The sequence below is a fragment of the Bombus fervidus genome, chromosome 4, assembly GCF_041682495.2.
Source record: "Bombus fervidus isolate BK054 chromosome 4, iyBomFerv1, whole genome shotgun sequence".
In the NCBI taxonomy this organism is placed as follows: domain Eukaryota; kingdom Metazoa; phylum Arthropoda; class Insecta; order Hymenoptera; family Apidae; genus Bombus; species Bombus fervidus.
Genome location: NC_091520.1, coordinates 9,301,047 through 9,318,972, shown reverse-complemented (window position 1 = coordinate 9,318,972; position 17,926 = coordinate 9,301,047). Strand labels below are relative to the sequence as shown.

Genomic DNA, 17,926 nt, shown 5'->3' with positions numbered 1-17,926 from the left:
CTTGGATTTCTTTCGCATCCATCAATTTAATTGCGCCTTAAGTTCCATCGCTACGATGTTAGCTACAAGTTACAACATTGTAGCCGTCACGATTTTCAGATGCATATGTACTTATACATGTATGTATACTTATAGAACAAGTCACAAGTTACTTATCCATGTTATTTCAACCAAACAACTTTAATATTTGCACTATAACAAATATCGAACAAAGATATCCTACCTTAACGAATTTATTCTAACGTGTTTTATTGAGGGAAATAAATTTTTCTTTCAATAAATCGCAATAATTCCTTTCACATCTCTAATATCTTGCAAAATCGTGGTATATCGTGAATTACATTTTCATAAGATGATCAAGAAGATTGACGTAAGTTTCTGATAAATTAACCAAAAGTATACGTTCTCTACTGAATTGAGTAATTACGTAAAAAGATCTAAAAACATGCATCCAGTGGCACGATCACGGGAAGAGGAAGTATACAGGCTTGTAACATTTTTCGTCTGTCTTGACTGTATATTAAATATACTTTTATAACATTAATTTTTTTATTATGCACCAGCTTTTATGCTGACTCGAATAAGCAGAAAATCTTAGCAGTAGCATGACTTGCATCTGTGCTTGATAACGACTGACTTATAAAGCTTATAAAGTTATCGAACTACTCGACTTTTGCGTATTTATTCCGACTCTGGATTGAAACCAAAATAGATATATTTGAAGTGTTTGACTTGTTTAACTCGGTTAATTAAACTGAGTTAACATAGTTTGCATACGTCATATGATCGTTACTTCAGTTTCATCTTATCAGTGTAAACGTTTCAGTTTATTGACTTTAATTATTAATTTCTCTTTATCAGCGTTTACATTTCACATGAATTTTTCTTTGTTAATCTGTTAATCTCAATAATCAGTGAAATGAGTTTCTCTTCGATGCTCGACAATCATTGATCAAAAAGAATCTTATTCGTTCGTTATTCTTACAGATTAGTGCATTTTATAATTAAAAAAGGATTCTCATCGATTTTCTAGTTTTTACCTAATTAATACGCAGTAGAAAGAATAGTGATTAACGACGATTTAGTTTGAACGCTGACTCACGTCTTCTTATGATCTCATATTATATATATCAGACTACAAATGAAAGTGATTACGCGGAGAGTATGCACCGGTTCTTACACAAATCTGACTAGAAAAAGGAGATTGAATTTTACCATTTCTGTACATTTACCACGATTATGTAAGAATTCTATCGCGTTTCTATTAAGTTCCATTTTATTGAGCGTGTGAAATGCAATAAATTTTGGAATATTTTCTACTAGTATTCACGTACAATTATCATAATTTTTCACTGCAATGTAAAGTACAAGGACATAGATATCGCGTCTAGATATCATTTAATATATAGATAAAGGAAGCGAGTTTCCTCTTGTTACATGTAATACGGTAAATATGAAATACGGATAAATATGGAAAAAGGATAAGGAAATTTTATGTAGTTATATGAGACATAAGATAACACGTTGAGATAAAATCTATGACAAAAAATGATTCATTTCTTATCAAGTTTTTGTTTTACCGAGTAGAACTGTAAAATTTCGAGTAATTTTACTGAATTGCAAAAAATTAATGATAAAGAACGTGTATAATATATTCGAGTTAGCGTTCGTCCTGCTGGATGATTATTTGATGTTTATATGAAATGAAAATGATAATTAAGCAAAGGATAGAACATAATGGAATGAAAGTGTAAACTTTTACTGCTGACCTTTTATACAATCATTTTATTAAGTGTCACAATTGATATTATCGACAACTCATACCTCGAATCTACATATAATTATCCAATATTTGTCTGCCGGAATACACTACGTTAGTTCACTGCTTTACTGGCACTTCTGAGATATTGTTTTAATTGCTAATTTAAACGCTAATCGCCTCTGTGTTACGTGAACTTTAAAAAAATACTCAATTTTTGACTCCTTATAGCAAGAGTTGAGCAAATCTATTTAAAAATATAGCGCTAATAATTAAGACAAGATTTTTATAATTAATGTTTTATAAATAAAATAATTAAGTTATAATAATTATATTATATTAATTTATATTATAAATTATATTAATTTTTATAAATAATATAATTAATTAACGTAATACATAAGAATACACTATTTAACATCGTCAACAACTATAACATAATTCGGAAGCAATGTATTTGGCAGTATTAGGGTTAAAACGATATTCAGAAGGGAGAAAGATAATTTGCTCATCCCTGCTTCAAAAACTAGATGTAAAAATTGAGCCGTGAGAACGAGATCATCTCTTCATTTTCTTTCTATCAAAAATTGATTATTTTCACGGATATATAATTATCCAATAATCTTCGTCTACTTAACTACGTAACTGGCAAGCGTCTGCAAATAGGTAATTGCAAAATATACGATTGTATCTCTAAAGAAGCTAGGGTGGCTGTTTGTCAAAGCTTCCGCGTTATCAAATATTCTTTATGTATAAAACGTGAGAAAATATTTTATCGAAACATTTATTTTTAGATTAGATACTTTTAAATATCATCTGATTTAAGAAATAATCTTAGAACCGAAGCTAAATGCACGATGAAAAAGACCATTGAAATTTGTTTTAAATTGAATTCGATGTGTTAATTACAATATTATTCCATTTTTTCTTGGTCCATTTCATTTTCATTATGGCGAAAGCTTGGCCACCCTACTACACTAACTTAGCAATGGTAGCACGCAGTTACACACGGTTTTTCCGTCTGTAAGTACTACTCTTCTTAATTACGTGATCGTCGTACATTTTTCAGTGACTGTCCATTATCAGACATCCGCTTTTTTTGGAGTATCTAGCACGTGTGCTATGTATACGATACATATGGAAGCAGAGGCTATAATCCTCTACATTTACATGACTTCTTCTCTAAAAACTCTTATCTAAAGTTTCCTAAAAGCTACTCAGACTTTAGTTAACATTTACTTTTCTTTAATCGTATATCTGTTTAAAAGAATAACATTATGATCGTTTGTAACGGTAGCTACAGCCTCTACATTATTCATTATACTTGATACTGTATCTTGAATAAACTAGACTCATCATCTTTCGTCACATACAGCCATTGATATTGTATACTAATCCCTTACATTTACGCAATTACTCTAATTTGACACAGAATTTCGTATACAGTCTTAACGTTACTTAATGATGATGTTGTTCATGTATTGTGCTAAAAATATGCCTCGAACTACAAAATTTTCTACTTTTATTCCCTAAAGAAATGCTTCCTTTTCCGGTTCTTTTCTTTTTTCGCCTTTGGTCATTTTTTAATCATTTCGTAGATATAAATACTTTATCAAATATCATTAAACAGCTCCTTTTATATGAACAAAATAACACGTTCCATTTTTCAGAACGTTCATCACCATTCAAATCCATTTACGTTATTCGTAAGAATAAAATAAAATCGTTCCTTCGGTGACACAACAATCGTGAAATAAATATCAAATAATTTCAACGTCCAACTCTTTGTACCTTTTGTCTCTTGAAAATATACTAAGTACATGTTGCTTAAAAATATCACATACAATATACAGAGTACCCGTTCAAGGTTTTAAAAAATATTGTAAATTCCTTATTCGTATTTAAATATAAAAAAAAATTATATTTCGTCAAATTTAGACCAAATTTTGAGCGTACGGAAATAAGTAGTCACGTTACTATTATTATTTTGTTTTATATCTACAATATCCAATACATATGTACTTAAACCCATCGAATATGACTGAATTTTCTAATATACCACCAATTTATAAAAAATCACAGTTATCTTACATTTACTAAATTTTCTTTACTAGTTAATTTTTTACGCAAATTATGAGAGATACACTTTAATCTTAATTTTAAAGTTTAATACTTCATTGTGCTCATTACCAATGAGTTAATTTGTATTACATTGAAAATTATTTGAATAATACTGCTCTTCGACTGAATAATGTTCGACATTACGTCGTTAACGATGGGCATGTAAAATAAAATTTTACTTTACGTATAATTTTTTAACGATCGCATTGTCATAAAATCGTTTTTAAGAAATGGTAGCAAGGGTGGTCTATAACTTCTACCCTTAAATATGCAGAAGAAAATGTATACAAGTTAAATATTGATAAACGGTAAAAAATACGAATTTCTTATTTTAACTAGAAAGTTTAAAACCTATCGTTATTATCACTTGTACTATACATGAGTCAATAAATAATAATCACTAAATTCATCAACAACAATGGAAGTATATCAAGTTTGATAACATCAATAAGTTAAAAAATTAAGAAAAATATATATTTGTTTCTATTTTATAATATGTAAAGAAGACCTAGTTACGCCGTAAGAACAAACAACTAAGTGCTTGTCAATAACAATAAGTATCTAATACTATGTTTAAACGACTCAATTAAAGTATACAAAAGTTCCGTTGCTCTTTGCGTTTTAGCACCATTAATATTCAAAATTAAAGCTCATGTTTCTCATTACAATAGCTAATACACATGGATACGATAATATCGTAAAGTATTTTATTTTTCTAAAACCATTCTTCGTATTGGCTACCCATGGTTCATCTCATTAAATCTGCTGCTCTTTGTCTATCTCGATGTACTTCTCGAGGATGCATTCTTTTACGATGTGAAAAACAATTTCCAGAACTCGCGAAAGCTTTTGGACAATATGGACATTGATAAGGCCTTGCACCTGTATGTTGATTTATGTGAAACTTTAAATCCTGATTTCTTTTAAAAGTTTTATCACAAAGAGGGCACGCGTGCGGCCTCAAATCCGAGTGCGTTATACTATGAGCTCGTAATGTAGAATTTGTTGGATAAACTCTCCCACATACATTGCATGGAAATTGTATTCCACCATGATACTCCTTGTGTCTGAATAAATTTGACTGTGTTTTAAAGCTGTAATGCGATGAGCACTTTTATTAATAGTCACTTTATTGGATACTCAATCAAATTTAACTGAGATACTCACATTCTACCACATATGTCACAACCATATTTTCCCTTAGGCCGATGAGTTTCCAAATGTACTTTTAGATTTCCTTTAGTAGAAATTTTTTTACTACAAATTGGACAGATAAAATTACTTGATGAATTATTATCAGTATTCATATGAAGTACACCATTAGTAGAATAAACTTGTTGGGATCTTAAAATAGGCTTCCCATCAAGTCGTTTATCTTTAGGCAAATGAGACCATAAATGATTTTGTAAACCAATTTGAGATATAAAGGATCGAGCACATATTGTACATTCATGAGGTTTAGTTGATACATTAGAAATAAGTTCTTCAGTATCTTCTTGTAATTTATCATTGCTCTCTTCTTTTGTTTCCTTTTTTATTTCATCAACTCTATAGGAGATAAATACAATTGAGTAAATATATAATCATACATGTTAAGAAGATACTATACCATGCTTTGTTATGGTAATATAAATATTCTTACTTATTTGTTAATGGTAATGGTTCTGGGGAGTTTGTTTTTGTCATTATTTCTTCTGTATCAGATGCTTCTGAAGTTTCTGATGCTGAATTCTCCATACCATACTGTAAAAATAACATTGGGTCTACCTTGACTTCCATTTCTTCCATACTTGGAGTATGACATTTATCTTCTTGTGACATTAATTCTGATGGTCCCAGTGGTTCGCCTTCAGCCAAAATTTCTATTGCCCCCTAGAAAATGATGAATGTTAAATAAATATCTACAAAATAAATTAAAACATATAATGATTGTAATATACTTTTGTTAATATTGTATGTAATAATCCCCGGTCTTCTACCCTCCTTGTGTTTTGCACATCTTTAACACTTTCTCTTTCTACATCCTGTATATTTGTATCATCACTATTACTATATAACTGAGATTTTAACTTCTCCTGCGTTCTATATGCCATCATAGCAAAGCGATGAATACTTTCTAATCTTTTAATGCACGTAACACATACCATCTTTGATAATTTATCTTCAGAGGACACCTACAACACAACATAATTACAATATTGATAATAAACTGATATAAGAATAAAATGTACAAAAAATATAATATAGAAAAATAGTGATTAGAAATTAATGAAAGTATTAAAAATTATTGAAATAATAAGAAAAATCAACATTTTTAATATTTCATTATTTATTGAAAAAAATTTTTTTAAACATTGAAAATACAAGAAAATTTTTAATAAAAAATAGATTTTAAATTATTTGTAAAATTAATAAATTTTATTTACTTTATTATAAAACAAATGATGTGTGTGTTTTCTGCCAGTTTTTTTTATATGGAAAATAACCTGAATTTTATCTTAATAATTAATTTTGTTTATTTTAATCGTAAAAATGTTTTTTTAATATTCAAATCTTATTAAATATTTCATTTACAATTTTTCTTTATTGGAAAATTACGCATTATTTATGAATTATTATGTGGATAGAATTATATTTATAGATGCGCTAGTTATATAGTGCATATAGCATACTTATCGTAATCAATAAAATGCTAATTTTTAACACTTCTGTATTCCCATCAAAATGGATTCTTCCATTTTACTAATTATGGATATTCGATTATTCCGAATGTAATGTATACACATCAGAATTATAATTACGTTAATTTTCACATTAATTTACATAGATACATAAAATATATTGTTTTGTTTAAAATTAATTTTTTAATACGGATGATTTTACAATACGATTTTTCACTAATCAACCGAATTAAATTGTAAACAATAATAAAATAATAATTTCTACGTGAGTTAATTAGTTTATATGCATTATTTTTAATGTCTTATTTGCCCAAAAAGATGTACTTCGAATTTGCATCGATGCTGTGGCATTTTACAAAATTTCGAAGTTCTGTAGCAGTTCTCAAATTTTTCGAGATAAATATACATGTATCTCTTGACATGTACAGAAAACAGGATATAGACGGGATTGAACGCGAAACATCCGGCAACGGGGTACCAAGTGGAGTTTTCGAAAAAAAATCCGCACACATGTTAGGCCTACACACGAAACTGTATGTATATACATGTAGGCGCGCATACAGCGGCGATCGCGCTGATTTACGCGGAGCGGAGGAAGACTTACCAAGATGTAGAGATATTTTCGTATTTTGGTCTGCAGGTAGTGCCGTCTACCATCCTCAGCGAAAATGTGGACCCCGTCGTTTCTTGGTATGTCACTAGCACAAATTCGGCAGTGGATCTCGTCCTCCCGATCGCGCTCGAAATCGCGACTCGCCGTACCCATTTCAAAAAGAAAGAAAAAAAAATATGACGAGATATCACCACGCTAAAGAAATATTTTTTTTTTCACTAATTTATATGTACAAGCACGATTTAAAAATGATTTATGTTAAATGATTCACGCGGCTCCGTTTCACAATGTTAAATTCATTGCTTATTGCTTATTTTCCCTCCCTTTCGTTATCTTAGCACCGTGATGAAAAAACGTCGGAAACGTCCGATATAAAACTTTCAGCAATGCATCTTTACGACGTGCCAGCGTGTCTGAGAGGGTTGATTATTCTAACGATTTTTTTTACTTATGAGTCTCCCGGATTGGGTGAGATTACTCCAGCACAACGTTGACGCTTTAAAAACGACGTCGGCGCCGGGCGTCGGCGTCTCTCCCGAAACGAGTGCTCAATACAAAATATATAATAGCATTCGTCGATTTGAAAAACATATGTATATAACCAATTGTTTTATTTATGGATTCCGGTCGTATTAAACGATATTTGCTATTAGGATATTATAATGTATTTTATTATCATTGGATCGTTATTTAGCCAGGAATTAAAGATTTCACGTGGATCCATGAATTCGTATTTCTAAAATACTACCCTTTGCTAGAAATAAAGAATAAAATGTATCAACGCGGTACTCTTAATTGGTCCGCCATCTTCTTCGACTCATTCGTTCGTATTTTTTATTTTCTTCGTCAATGATTCATCGGAGTTGTTTTATACTCTCCGCCTTTATAGAATCGTGAATTTATCTCACTAGAAATAGATCTCGATCGATATATTTCTTAGAAGTTGCGCCACATCGACAAATTTAATGACAATTTTTCCAAACTTTCCCGCCATTTTTCTGAGCATGTATTACTACGCCTCATGGTAGAAGGGATGAATGTAGATGTTTTTGTCGCAATGAAAAATAGTTCCAGGTACTTGTGAACGAACAGCCTCCCCCTTGATATGCTACGTCCCCATTTAAAAAAATCAATACTTAATAATTAGCAATTAATACACTTTCCAAGTATATACGACTGCTATCTTGTTTTCCGCAGTTTTTAATGTACGTATGTGCTATCTCCTTTTTTAATGCGTATGTGTTTTCTTCTTATTTATATCATTAACATTTAAATTATATAGCTTTATACGAAATTTCTGCAAAAGATTATATACTTTTTTACTATGTTTCGCTATACATGAAGAAAACATTATTTTTGATTAACACAGCAAAGTGTGATCCCTTAATTTTAGGAGAATTATGCTCTTTAGGTTAATAGATAAACGAATGTTTCGAACATAAGTTATTTTTATGAATTTATAACAGTAACAAAAATTAAATTTTGCTTCATACAAAAAAATACAAGTAATTAACCAATTAACTTATAGCTTTTATTGAATAAAAAATACAATTAAGGTCATTAATTGAATATAAATGGAATTACCTTATGCACGCATTATGCCATCATTGCTTAATAAACATATCTTTTAATATAATTTGTGTTGTAATGTTTAACAGAAATATACATACGTCAAAAATGAAATATATTTAATGAAACATATTATTGTTGTTGTAACATGGTAATTTGTTAATGTATTAAACATATATTTATTAAATAAGTATGAACTATTAATAAAAGTCACGAAATTGATTGATTTATAAATATTTGTTGTTTATTCTTATTTTTTCTTAAACATTTTTGTAAAGTGTTAGGAAATTAGTACTAACTTAACATTTTGCCTTATTTTGAATTGGCAAAAATAATTTAAATTCTGCTGGTAATTCATCTTCAGAATATAATCTATCAGAAAAGTATACCCTTCGTATTCTACAGTTTGCATGGATTTGAACTCTTAATGTTTCCACATAATTTGTTCCATATGCACGTCTAGTAAAATCAGCTAAATTAAACTGAATCTGATTCCATCCATCATCCAGTCTCATTGGCATTGTACAAATAAATGGTTTTACTCTAGTTGTAGATTGATAATTACTAGCACGAAATCTACGGCGTACATTCTTGTCATCAATAACCTAAAGTCAAATATTTATGATCATTTGGTATATTGTATTCTGTTACACACGATTAGTTAAACATTTTCTTACCTGGACTTCAAAAGTAAAATATTTCTTTAAATTCTTAATTATCATCACTAGAAATGGTAATTTTATACCTAAAGTTTTTCTGGGATCTGCTGGACAAGTTATATATGTAGTACTAACATTGCTGCCCAATATTTCCAATACTAAACTTTGTATATCATTATCTGTAATTCGTTTTATATGTCCATTTCTTACTTTTTTATCCCAAATTTGTAATGGTTTGCTACCAATACTATACAATATTGATAAAAATCCACTTTGAAATGTATTTTTAAACATATTCACTTGCTTATTTTTGTCTTTGTTAATTTAAGAAATAGTTCTTTCTGTCGTGTTTCTTGTTTACAGACATGCGTCCAGAGATCTCAAAGAATTTTATGCTTTCGTTTTTATCTGTAACTTAACCTTTCATTTTATGACTTGAGGTTCACTAAAAAGTTACATGTTTTTAATAGATTTATTGTTGAAAGGTGATTTCCACATAACACTTAACATTATTCAATCAACAAAAGCATTTCTAGTTTAAATCGACATCTTCTTTGAGAAATTTGATTTGCTAAATAACTTTAGCGATAAACATAACCTATATCGTTTGTGTTTGATCAATGTTGCCGTTAAATTTACAGTTACATCGAAAATCGATCGATTATCTCGAATTTATCGATTTCAGTTGTTCGATATTGGCAATTTAAATTTAAAATATAGACGATTTGCTATTTTATTTTTTAGAATTAAATTTTAGATATATAAAACAAAAATATAATGCATTTCAAAGTTTTCACAGTCGTTTATTGATGTCAAATACAAACCGATAAAGTTTAAATAAGCAATAGATATCTAAGTATTAGATGACCATTCTTTAAAAGAGAGTTAACGATTTTTCGCCATAAAAAACTTTATCAGTGTAAAATCTTTACTGCCATTATTTATTTCTTAGTCTTTTCCCGTTCGATCATGCTTTTTCTTTGCTCGATATTACTGAAAATTACATTTTATAACTGCATTCTCTTAAGGAATAAATAAGAAAAAACAAAGTAACTGATTTATTTTAAGCGCAACTTTCATTTTCTATACCACAACATTAAAAACAATAAATCGCATAGTATGATCTTTTTTTCCCATCATTAGGAAAGCATTCTTTTAACATAAACATATACAGCATTATCAGATTAAATTAACGAGTTGTTTAAACATTTTTTTAATAGAAATTTTTGGATAATTCACTCGCATTTTGAACTACTTTCATTGAAATTATTTCTTTAACTATCGGTACACAATTCACATAAACTTAATGTTTTAATTATACGAACATAAAATCGCTTTAATTGTTGAAAATACTAAATTGAAATTTTTGTGCATTTATTTATCAATAAGTTGAAACACAAAACGAAGTACGTATGTTTTTACGACATAATAATTTACAGTTTAATAATAGTCAGGTATATAAATTTCCGTGCCAATAATACAACTGTCCGATAGTTACAGATTTAAAAGGAAAGAGTTACTTGTAAAATAAGTATTTATAGTCTGCCCAACGAGATGAGAGGGCAGACACGAATAAAATGTGATTGCTGTGACTGGAATCACCACGTTTATGTTTATTCTCTTGTCTCGTTGAGCAGACTATAGATCGTCGCCTTTTATTCTAATGCATCCACGTTTTCTCGGAATCACATCAATCGTCGTGTTCCATCGAGATACTTCCACTTCATACATCTTAGTAATTAATACTTTATTCACTTATTATTACGACTAACTATTGTATTACAGTTTACGCGGATAAAATAGGTCCTGCAACAGGGGTACATTTTCGTAGGATTCATGTTTCTCTTTTTCTTTCATTTTCTTACTTTTTTTACTGAAAAAACTATGCGAAAGAGGTTCACCACGACTCTTTTTCATTGTTTCTTTTATTTGGAACACTGAATCCCACGTGAAGAAGGAAGGCTCACCTATGAAGCGATATCTCAGAAAAAGGAACATTCATTAACTCGTCCTCGAGTGAGCTATAAATTATTCGGAAGGTTTCGCGTTATGAATGGTTATCTGAAAGAATAAAGTATTATAAATGATATAAGTAATCCTTCTTTCCTCTCATCTCCATGATACAGAGCGTATTACATATCGTGGAAAAGTAATCAGTTGTTTTACTGAAATTTTACGTTTATTTATTTATGTTCTTTTTCCTTCTTTTTTGTTTAAGGGTTCATTAATATTTAAGAAATCTGTAGAATGATGGTGTGAGAATAATGAATATAAGATAAGTCTTCACAAGAGAATCATATAATAGTATTATTTTCTTTTGTTCTTATATAGATAGAACGAACTCTATTTCTCGACATTATCTTCATTCATTATTGGATATTCTTTATATCATGACCAATTTAGTATCGTTATAAACTTCTGGCAATAAGACAAAATTCGACGACGTTGTTCCTTTAGCATAGTCTCATCGGAATCTTGAATACGATTAAATCGAACATATTTTATTAATAACCATGACTCAACAAGACAAATTTTGAATTATTACCATCTTATCTATAATTTCCAATACATCCAGATCATCTTCCATTTTCGTTTTAGATAACGGATGTATGAAAATTTGAATGTCCTTTACTTCTCAATATCTTGTAAAACACGAATATAACCCCAGAGTGCTTCTAGGCCCCATAGAAAAGCAAATTGGGGCAATAATATGAATATATCACATTACCTTTCTTCAATTTTACAAATTCGAAAACAGAAACTCGGAGAACAATCGAGTACGTTTAAAGAGTCCCCAACCAATTGTCAAACCTGTATCATCTTTGTATTATTTACCTGTGTGCAATCTTGCAAATCAGTATAATTAAATTGATTTAATAAAGCATCCTTAAACATTTAATGAATATTACAATCATAAAAAACTGTTTTCTCAGTTGGAGACACTTAATACACATAATTCTTTTCAATTTCTTGCCGAATCTCATTTTGGAAAATGCGCTTCTTTTGTATTGATTGTTATATAATTTCAAAATTAATCATTATTAAAAATTTCGCTTTGCTCAACAAAACAACGAAAATTCTTTCTACGAAATAAGACTAGTCTATTAAAGTTGCTTTACATCTATGTAAATGAATCTAAATGAAGATCATGAAATTGTTTCACTGATTTGTACGCGTTCATAATAGGTAATAAGACATAAAAGACATTTTACTCGCGAGAATGAGAAAGCCAAGGATTAAATAAAGAAATTAGGAGATGGCCGCATTTCATCTCAGATTTCAATATTTTTCGCTTAACGTTTCTACAATGCTTTTATGATCATAAACCACGACTCTCTGGAAAATGACCATTTCATTTACGATGTTTAAACAGTTTATGTTTACTGATTGTGACCCTATCAATGAAATTGTTATAATAAATATAATAGAATCAATAATCACTGTTAAGATCACAATCTTGATCAAGCACCAATAACACCTCTTACTTCAAGACGTTATTACATGTTTAAGCGTAAAAAATATGATTTAAATTATATATATTCATTTACGCAATCGTAGATACAAATTCTTCGTACCATATTTATAATCGTTGCAGAAATCCATGAAAGGTTGCTGCAAACGATCAGTTGCCGTGAAAGAAAAGAAGAAAAAGGAGAAGAAAGAAGACTGTATTATTTATTGGTGCTTGAGCAATTTTTTGATGCGATTAAGGCACTGCAAAAGATTTATCCTTCATAAAAAGCTACTGATCTTCAAAACCCGCGATCCGTTAAGTTAAAGAAGCAATGGCGTTATGTATGAAGATCGAGAGTCATCGGTGATTCAATATCGAAGTTACCGTGCAATAAGGCCCAGAGAGATAGATCGAGAAGACTCATTCTCCCTCCGATTAGTTCATTCAACAACTGTAATATATGTAAATACATTAATAAAAATGGAACACATGATTAATACTATATAAAAAATAATTTTTTTAAAGGAAAATATATACATAAAAACAACATACATACTAATAGGAATAAAAAATTCATGATATATAATAAAAAATATTAGAAACACACAATAATGGGAACAATGACTCCTACGTTTGTCTATTTAACAAATTAAAAAGAATTCAATCAAATCGTTATGAAAAATTTTATCATAGTGTTTCAGAAGATTTAACATTAAGGTTTAATATTAATGTTTACTATTAATACTAAACCTACAATGAAATCACATATCTTTTAAGTTTTGTTTTCAGATATATATTGTTCTCATCAATGACTTTTTGAAATGTCCTTAAATTAATTTTCCTTTGCAATGCCTTAAAAGGGCAATGTAAATTAAGCTTATATGTAAATCTTAAATACTATATAACTACTTATCAATAGCTCCATCCATTATATTGTTTTTAACTTGAATACTAATATGTATTCCATCCCCAGACGCACCTTTTTCTTTTTTTGTTTGTGAGTTGGATGCATTATCAAGACCCAGCTTACTTAAAGTACATAGAGCTTTCAATGCTGCTTGATTACGGCTCGCAGTTCTTGTTGGCCCATTGCCATGACAAACTTGTGGTGGATCTGTACTTAATGTTACAAGTGATAGATATTCTTTGTTTACTGCTCCCTGAAAACAAAATTAATTATTAATTTGTTATTCCATATTATATACAACTATATGTATTATCTGCTAATATATATTTTAAATTATAGACGAAAATAGCTATATATACCTTTGGAAAATCATTAAATTCCACACTGAAATTAAATAATTGAGACAGATATTTCAATTGATCTTTGGGAGAAACAGTGGGTGGGTTTTGTTGCTGTTGTCCTCGTAGTTCTTCAGCAACAATTTGTACGCTAGGTCCGCTGCCTAATTTAGATTCCTGACCTCCGTCTACTAATAAAAGTCCAGGTACTAACTGACGTCCAATAGTTCCTGATTAATGTAAAAATTTTTCAGGATACTTATATATACTAAATAATGTAATTTTAAACTTTTAGTATTCATAATTTGTACATAATGGATATTATAGAAATTGTTATTATATGTACATTATCTTACCTCCTACTGGTGGATGAGATTGAGTTTCATTGATCTGCTCATCTTCTAAGAAGGTAACTTTTCGAGGCTTTTGTTCAGTATTTTCACTTTCTCCTGTTTTAATCGATGGCTTCGTCGGTTGTGGTTGGGGCTTACTGTAACCTAACTGTGTTAAAAGAGCTTCAGCCGCAGCTCTCTTAGCTAACTTTTTATTAGGACCGATTCCTTGAGCAGAATATTGTCCCATAGTAACCTCCATAACGAATTCTTTTCGCCTCGGAGCACCCTTTTCTTCAATCAGATTATAGACAGGTTCCTTCTCTCGTTTAGCTTGTTGTATTTGATCCAATCGCGAAACTGGATTAACTTCCTCTGCAGAGTCAGAGTCAGAACGTGGTTCTTGATAAACTTTTATAAGATTTCGCGACTTCTTCTTTGTTGCCGGTGGTTTGCGCTTCACGCGTACTAAACGATTTTGAATAGTTTCAGGCAATGGAGGTAGGCGATTGAGTTCTTCTAACATGAACTCCGCTGCGTGTTTCTTCGATACCTATACGTTGAATCACATACTTTTTAGTTTAGTACAAAGAACCTATATAAAATATATTACGTTTTAAATACAAAAAAACTTACTTTCTTTGAAGGTCCTTCTCCTAACGTGACTTTATCTCCAACAGTACATTTCGTCCTGAATGTCCGAATATGAGGCTTACCAATTTCTGACACAACTTCAAAACTAACAGGTAAGCCACGTTTTAATGCTTTTTCGTGAACTAATGATACAGGGCTCTTCAATTCTGCAATCGGATCTTTAGCTTCACCTAATGTACCGTTTTCGCCACTGTTACAAGTATTTGCTATTTCTTCTGGTAATGGCAATTGGCGCAATTGTTCTAAAGCTTTGCTTGCCGCATCATGTCGTGCTGCTTGACCTGTCAGACCTCTACCAATAAATTCACGTTCTCCTACCTATAAATTAATATTTTGAATAAAATGTTGTATCCAGAAATACAATTGTAATGATGTGTTTATTACACTTCTACCTTCAAAGATACAAGATATAATTGAGGTTCTGCATGGAAACCACGATTATATGTAGGAAAACGTGGATTAAATATTCTAGGAAAGTGTCCTAAACCGTTTGTAACATATTGTTGTAATCCTGCTGGTGGAGCTTGTCTAAAAGTATAGACAGTGGCTTCTCCTCTTTTCATAGCCAAAGCATTTAATTCAACAGTTGGTGGTAAATTTCCTATAATAGAGAAAATAGTTTAAAACTTCATAATATTTACATTTTTTAAATATATTTTTTGTAATCAGTATACATATAGTATGCATTTACCAGGCCCGCCGAAACATTTCCCCGGGTGTCCAACTCTCATAGTCTTTGTAGGTTTTGGCGGAGGTCGTTGATACCACGTCTTTGTTAATGCTTCAGTGGCAGCACTATGCTGAGCTTTTTTTATGCTAGGACCTTCAGCAACATATTCTTCTTCGCCCAACTTTAGCGTTACCGTAAATCGTTTTTTGTGCGCTGGTCCTTGTTCATTAGTCAACCTATATTGATGCTGAATTTTATTAAAACGTGCTAACTCATTCAATAAGCACATTGGTGTTTTTTCTTTCATGTTTGCCAAAGCTGAATCAGTCACATTAACGTGATTTTGAGTAGGTGGACTTTGATCTCTGGACTCTCCACTGTTTGTTTCATTTGTAGTTGGTTTATTTGATTCTATGCTTTGCGGTTGTTGAATGTGTTGCGGAGGTGGGGGATTTCGTTGATTATTTTGAGGTGGTGGATACTGTGGTGGTGGTACATTTGGATTTTGTAGAGTCACAGAAACAGTATTTGCTTGATCCTTTAGACTGACGCTAACCATGGTGCCTGAAAGAAGTGACCCATGTTAGTTAGCCTTCTAGTATTGAAAATAATTTACTAATGTACAAAAATACACTACAATTTATTCAATGTACCATTCGCATTATGTGCATTCATGCCCATCAACATTGGTTGTCTTGGATTTCCATGTGGTGGTCCAGGATGTTGCATGTGATGAATATGTTGTTGATGGGGGGGCATGGACAGTATTTGTTGATGTGGATTCCGATGCGGTAACGGATGCTGAGGCTGATGTAAAGGGGCCATATTTGCCTGCTGCATAGGACGCATCGGACCACCCATTCTAATAAAACATCAAATAAAATAAATATAAAAATTTAAGTATTTAGTGTTTAGTGATCACTTCATATTTTATCATTATGAAATAAAAATATTTAAATATACATCATACTGCTGTATGAACTACAAAGAATTTTGTAATCATGATATTATATTACAAACCTGTTATGATCTCGAAGTTGGTTTTGCATTGTGTGATGTTGGTGACGTAACATCATGTACAAAAATTATGCAAAACCTAAAATGAATAAAAATATTGAATAAAAAATATTGTACCAAATTCATTTAAAACAAAAGAGTTTAGGGTGATACCATCTTTTATTCTGAGATGACATATTTGTAATGATATTTCTTCTGCATTAACTATTCTAATGTAAAGAATAAGTATTACTTCATCAATGTAAGTATTACACATAAACGGCATACTTTTGATTTTGTTATTTTAGGTAAACTAATATATTGCATGAAAATGACATTGTAATGTTAAAAACAATGAGTAATTTAGAGGTAATAGATATTTGACAGTAACTGTACATATAAATCATATTACACATATTACGAGCTGTATTTAGAAAGATTCGTTTATAATTGATAGGCGTAACAGCGTTAATCACGAATAAGAAATTTTTGTTCTAATGAACTAGTCAATAGACAATGGGCTTGGCCCGGCTATTTGGCAGCGGAATTATGCGGTTGAATTTTCTTACCAAAGTTTATTCTATTTCACGAAAATTTTCAGATTATTCAACAGCGAAATTTCCGGCGAAACAGATCTGCCACTTAAGGGAACACTGCCAGGCCCTTTATGCGGCTATTGGCAAACAGTAAAGAAAAATCGTCTGTAGACTAAAATGCGGCCATTTTGATGTGAGCCTCTCGGTCACCGTCTCTCATCCCTTCCAATCATCCTACTTGCCGATTTTTTTAAAAGTCTCCAATATCGATTACACTTATCGATACTTCTCATTTCTTTAAATCATCAGTTATTAACAATAATTTTTCCATATTATTTACAAGAGTATTTTATAAACTGAGTATTTCATTTAAATATATTATTTAGTTACTAATATTCTTTAATATCAATAAAATATATTATGTGTAACGTTGTATTATAAATTCAAATTTTGAAACTGAAGTAACGGATGTAATCGACATTTACTTTGATATTATTGATTGAAATTTTATTAATGCTGTTGATAAACACGTGTACATATATTTGTACATTTATACCTAATTAAAATTTCAAGAAGAAATACCAGAAGTTTGATAATAAAGTCAGTTTCATATGTTAGTTAATTTTATGGAAAATAA

The 17,926-nt window shown here is 30.4% G+C and overlaps 3 protein-coding genes across 6 annotated transcripts; all 3 read right to left on the bottom strand.

Moving 5' to 3' along the window:
• Nucleotides 1-1,765: 1,765 nt before the first annotated feature.
• Nucleotides 1,766-8,799, bottom strand: LOC139986692 (uncharacterized). 3 transcript variants are annotated; one of them, XM_072002214.1, is made up of 7 exons: nucleotides 8,689-8,799; nucleotides 7,166-8,456; nucleotides 6,025-6,054; nucleotides 5,821-5,904; nucleotides 5,523-5,752; nucleotides 5,048-5,428; nucleotides 1,766-4,974 (listed from the first exon to the last, which is right to left on the bottom strand). In XM_072002214.1, the coding sequence occupies exons 2-7, from the start codon at nucleotides 7,325-7,327 to the stop codon at nucleotides 4,629-4,631; spliced, it is 1,233 nt and encodes a 410-aa protein (XP_071858315.1). In that variant the 5' UTR covers nucleotides 7,328-8,456; nucleotides 8,689-8,799; the 3' UTR covers nucleotides 1,766-4,628. The 3 variants fall into 3 exon arrangements, with proteins under 3 accessions (XP_071858315.1, XP_071858313.1, XP_071858314.1); XM_072002212.1 differs by having other exon boundaries at nucleotides 5,821-6,054; XM_072002213.1 differs by lacking the exon at nucleotides 8,689-8,799 and having other exon boundaries at nucleotides 5,821-6,054; nucleotides 7,166-8,641.
• Nucleotides 8,684-10,042, bottom strand: Bug22 (cilia- and flagella-associated protein 20). The gene is made up of 2 exons (XM_072002248.1): nucleotides 9,421-10,042; nucleotides 8,684-9,348 (listed from the first exon to the last, which is right to left on the bottom strand). Exons 1-2 carry the CDS (start codon nucleotides 9,694-9,696, stop codon nucleotides 9,043-9,045), a joined length of 582 nt encoding a protein of 193 aa, XP_071858349.1. The 5' UTR covers nucleotides 9,697-10,042; the 3' UTR covers nucleotides 8,684-9,042.
• A 417-nt stretch (nucleotides 10,043-10,459) lies between these two features.
• On the bottom strand, nucleotides 10,460-17,510 carry Stau (double-stranded RNA-binding protein Staufen). Of its 2 annotated transcripts, XM_072002177.1 has the most exons (10): nucleotides 17,323-17,509; nucleotides 16,778-16,853; nucleotides 16,411-16,619; nucleotides 15,779-16,321; nucleotides 15,480-15,688; nucleotides 15,070-15,405; nucleotides 14,458-14,986; nucleotides 14,123-14,331; nucleotides 13,836-14,016; nucleotides 10,460-13,307 (listed from the first exon to the last, which is right to left on the bottom strand). In XM_072002177.1, the coding sequence occupies exons 2-10, from the start codon at nucleotides 16,831-16,833 to the stop codon at nucleotides 13,297-13,299; spliced, it is 2,283 nt and encodes a 760-aa protein (XP_071858278.1). In that variant the 5' UTR covers nucleotides 16,834-16,853; nucleotides 17,323-17,509; the 3' UTR covers nucleotides 10,460-13,296. The 2 variants fall into 2 exon arrangements, with proteins under 2 accessions (XP_071858278.1, XP_071858277.1); XM_072002176.1 differs by having other exon boundaries at nucleotides 10,460-14,016; nucleotides 17,323-17,510.
• Between the last annotated feature and the right edge of the window lie 416 nt (nucleotides 17,511-17,926).

What these genes read in the sequence shown, in the direction of transcription:
- Bug22 (XM_072002248.1), bottom strand. Translation starts at nt 9,696, where the DNA reads ATGTTTAAAAATACATTTCAAAGTGGATTTTTATCAATATTGTATAGT. An exon ending in ATTTTACTTTTGAAGTCCAG is followed by an intron (nt 9,349 to 9,420) that starts GTAAGAAAATGT and finishes ATTTGACTTTAG; the next exon opens with GTTATTGATGACAAGAATGT.
- Stau (XM_072002176.1), bottom strand. Translation starts at nt 16,833, where the DNA reads ATGATGTTACGTCACCAACATCACACAATGCAAAACCAACTTCGAGAT. An exon ending in GAAATGTTTCGGCGGGCCTG is followed by an intron (nt 15,689 to 15,778) that starts GTAAATGCATAC and finishes TCTCTATTATAG; the next exon opens with GAAATTTACCACCAACTGTT. An exon ending in TATATCTTGTATCTTTGAAG is followed by an intron (nt 15,406 to 15,479) that starts GTAGAAGTGTAA and finishes ATTAATTTATAG; the next exon opens with GTAGGAGAACGTGAATTTAT.
- LOC139986692 (XM_072002212.1), bottom strand. Translation starts at nt 7,327, where the DNA reads ATGGGTACGGCGAGTCGCGATTTCGAGCGCGATCGGGAGGACGAGATC. An exon ending in CCATTACCATTAACAAATAA is followed by an intron (nt 5,429 to 5,522) that starts GTAAGAATATTT and finishes TATCTCCTATAG; the next exon opens with AGTTGATGAAATAAAAAAGG. An exon ending in TGTGACATATGTGGTAGAAT is followed by an intron (nt 4,975 to 5,047) that starts GTGAGTATCTCA and finishes ATCGCATTACAG; the next exon opens with CTTTAAAACACAGTCAAATT.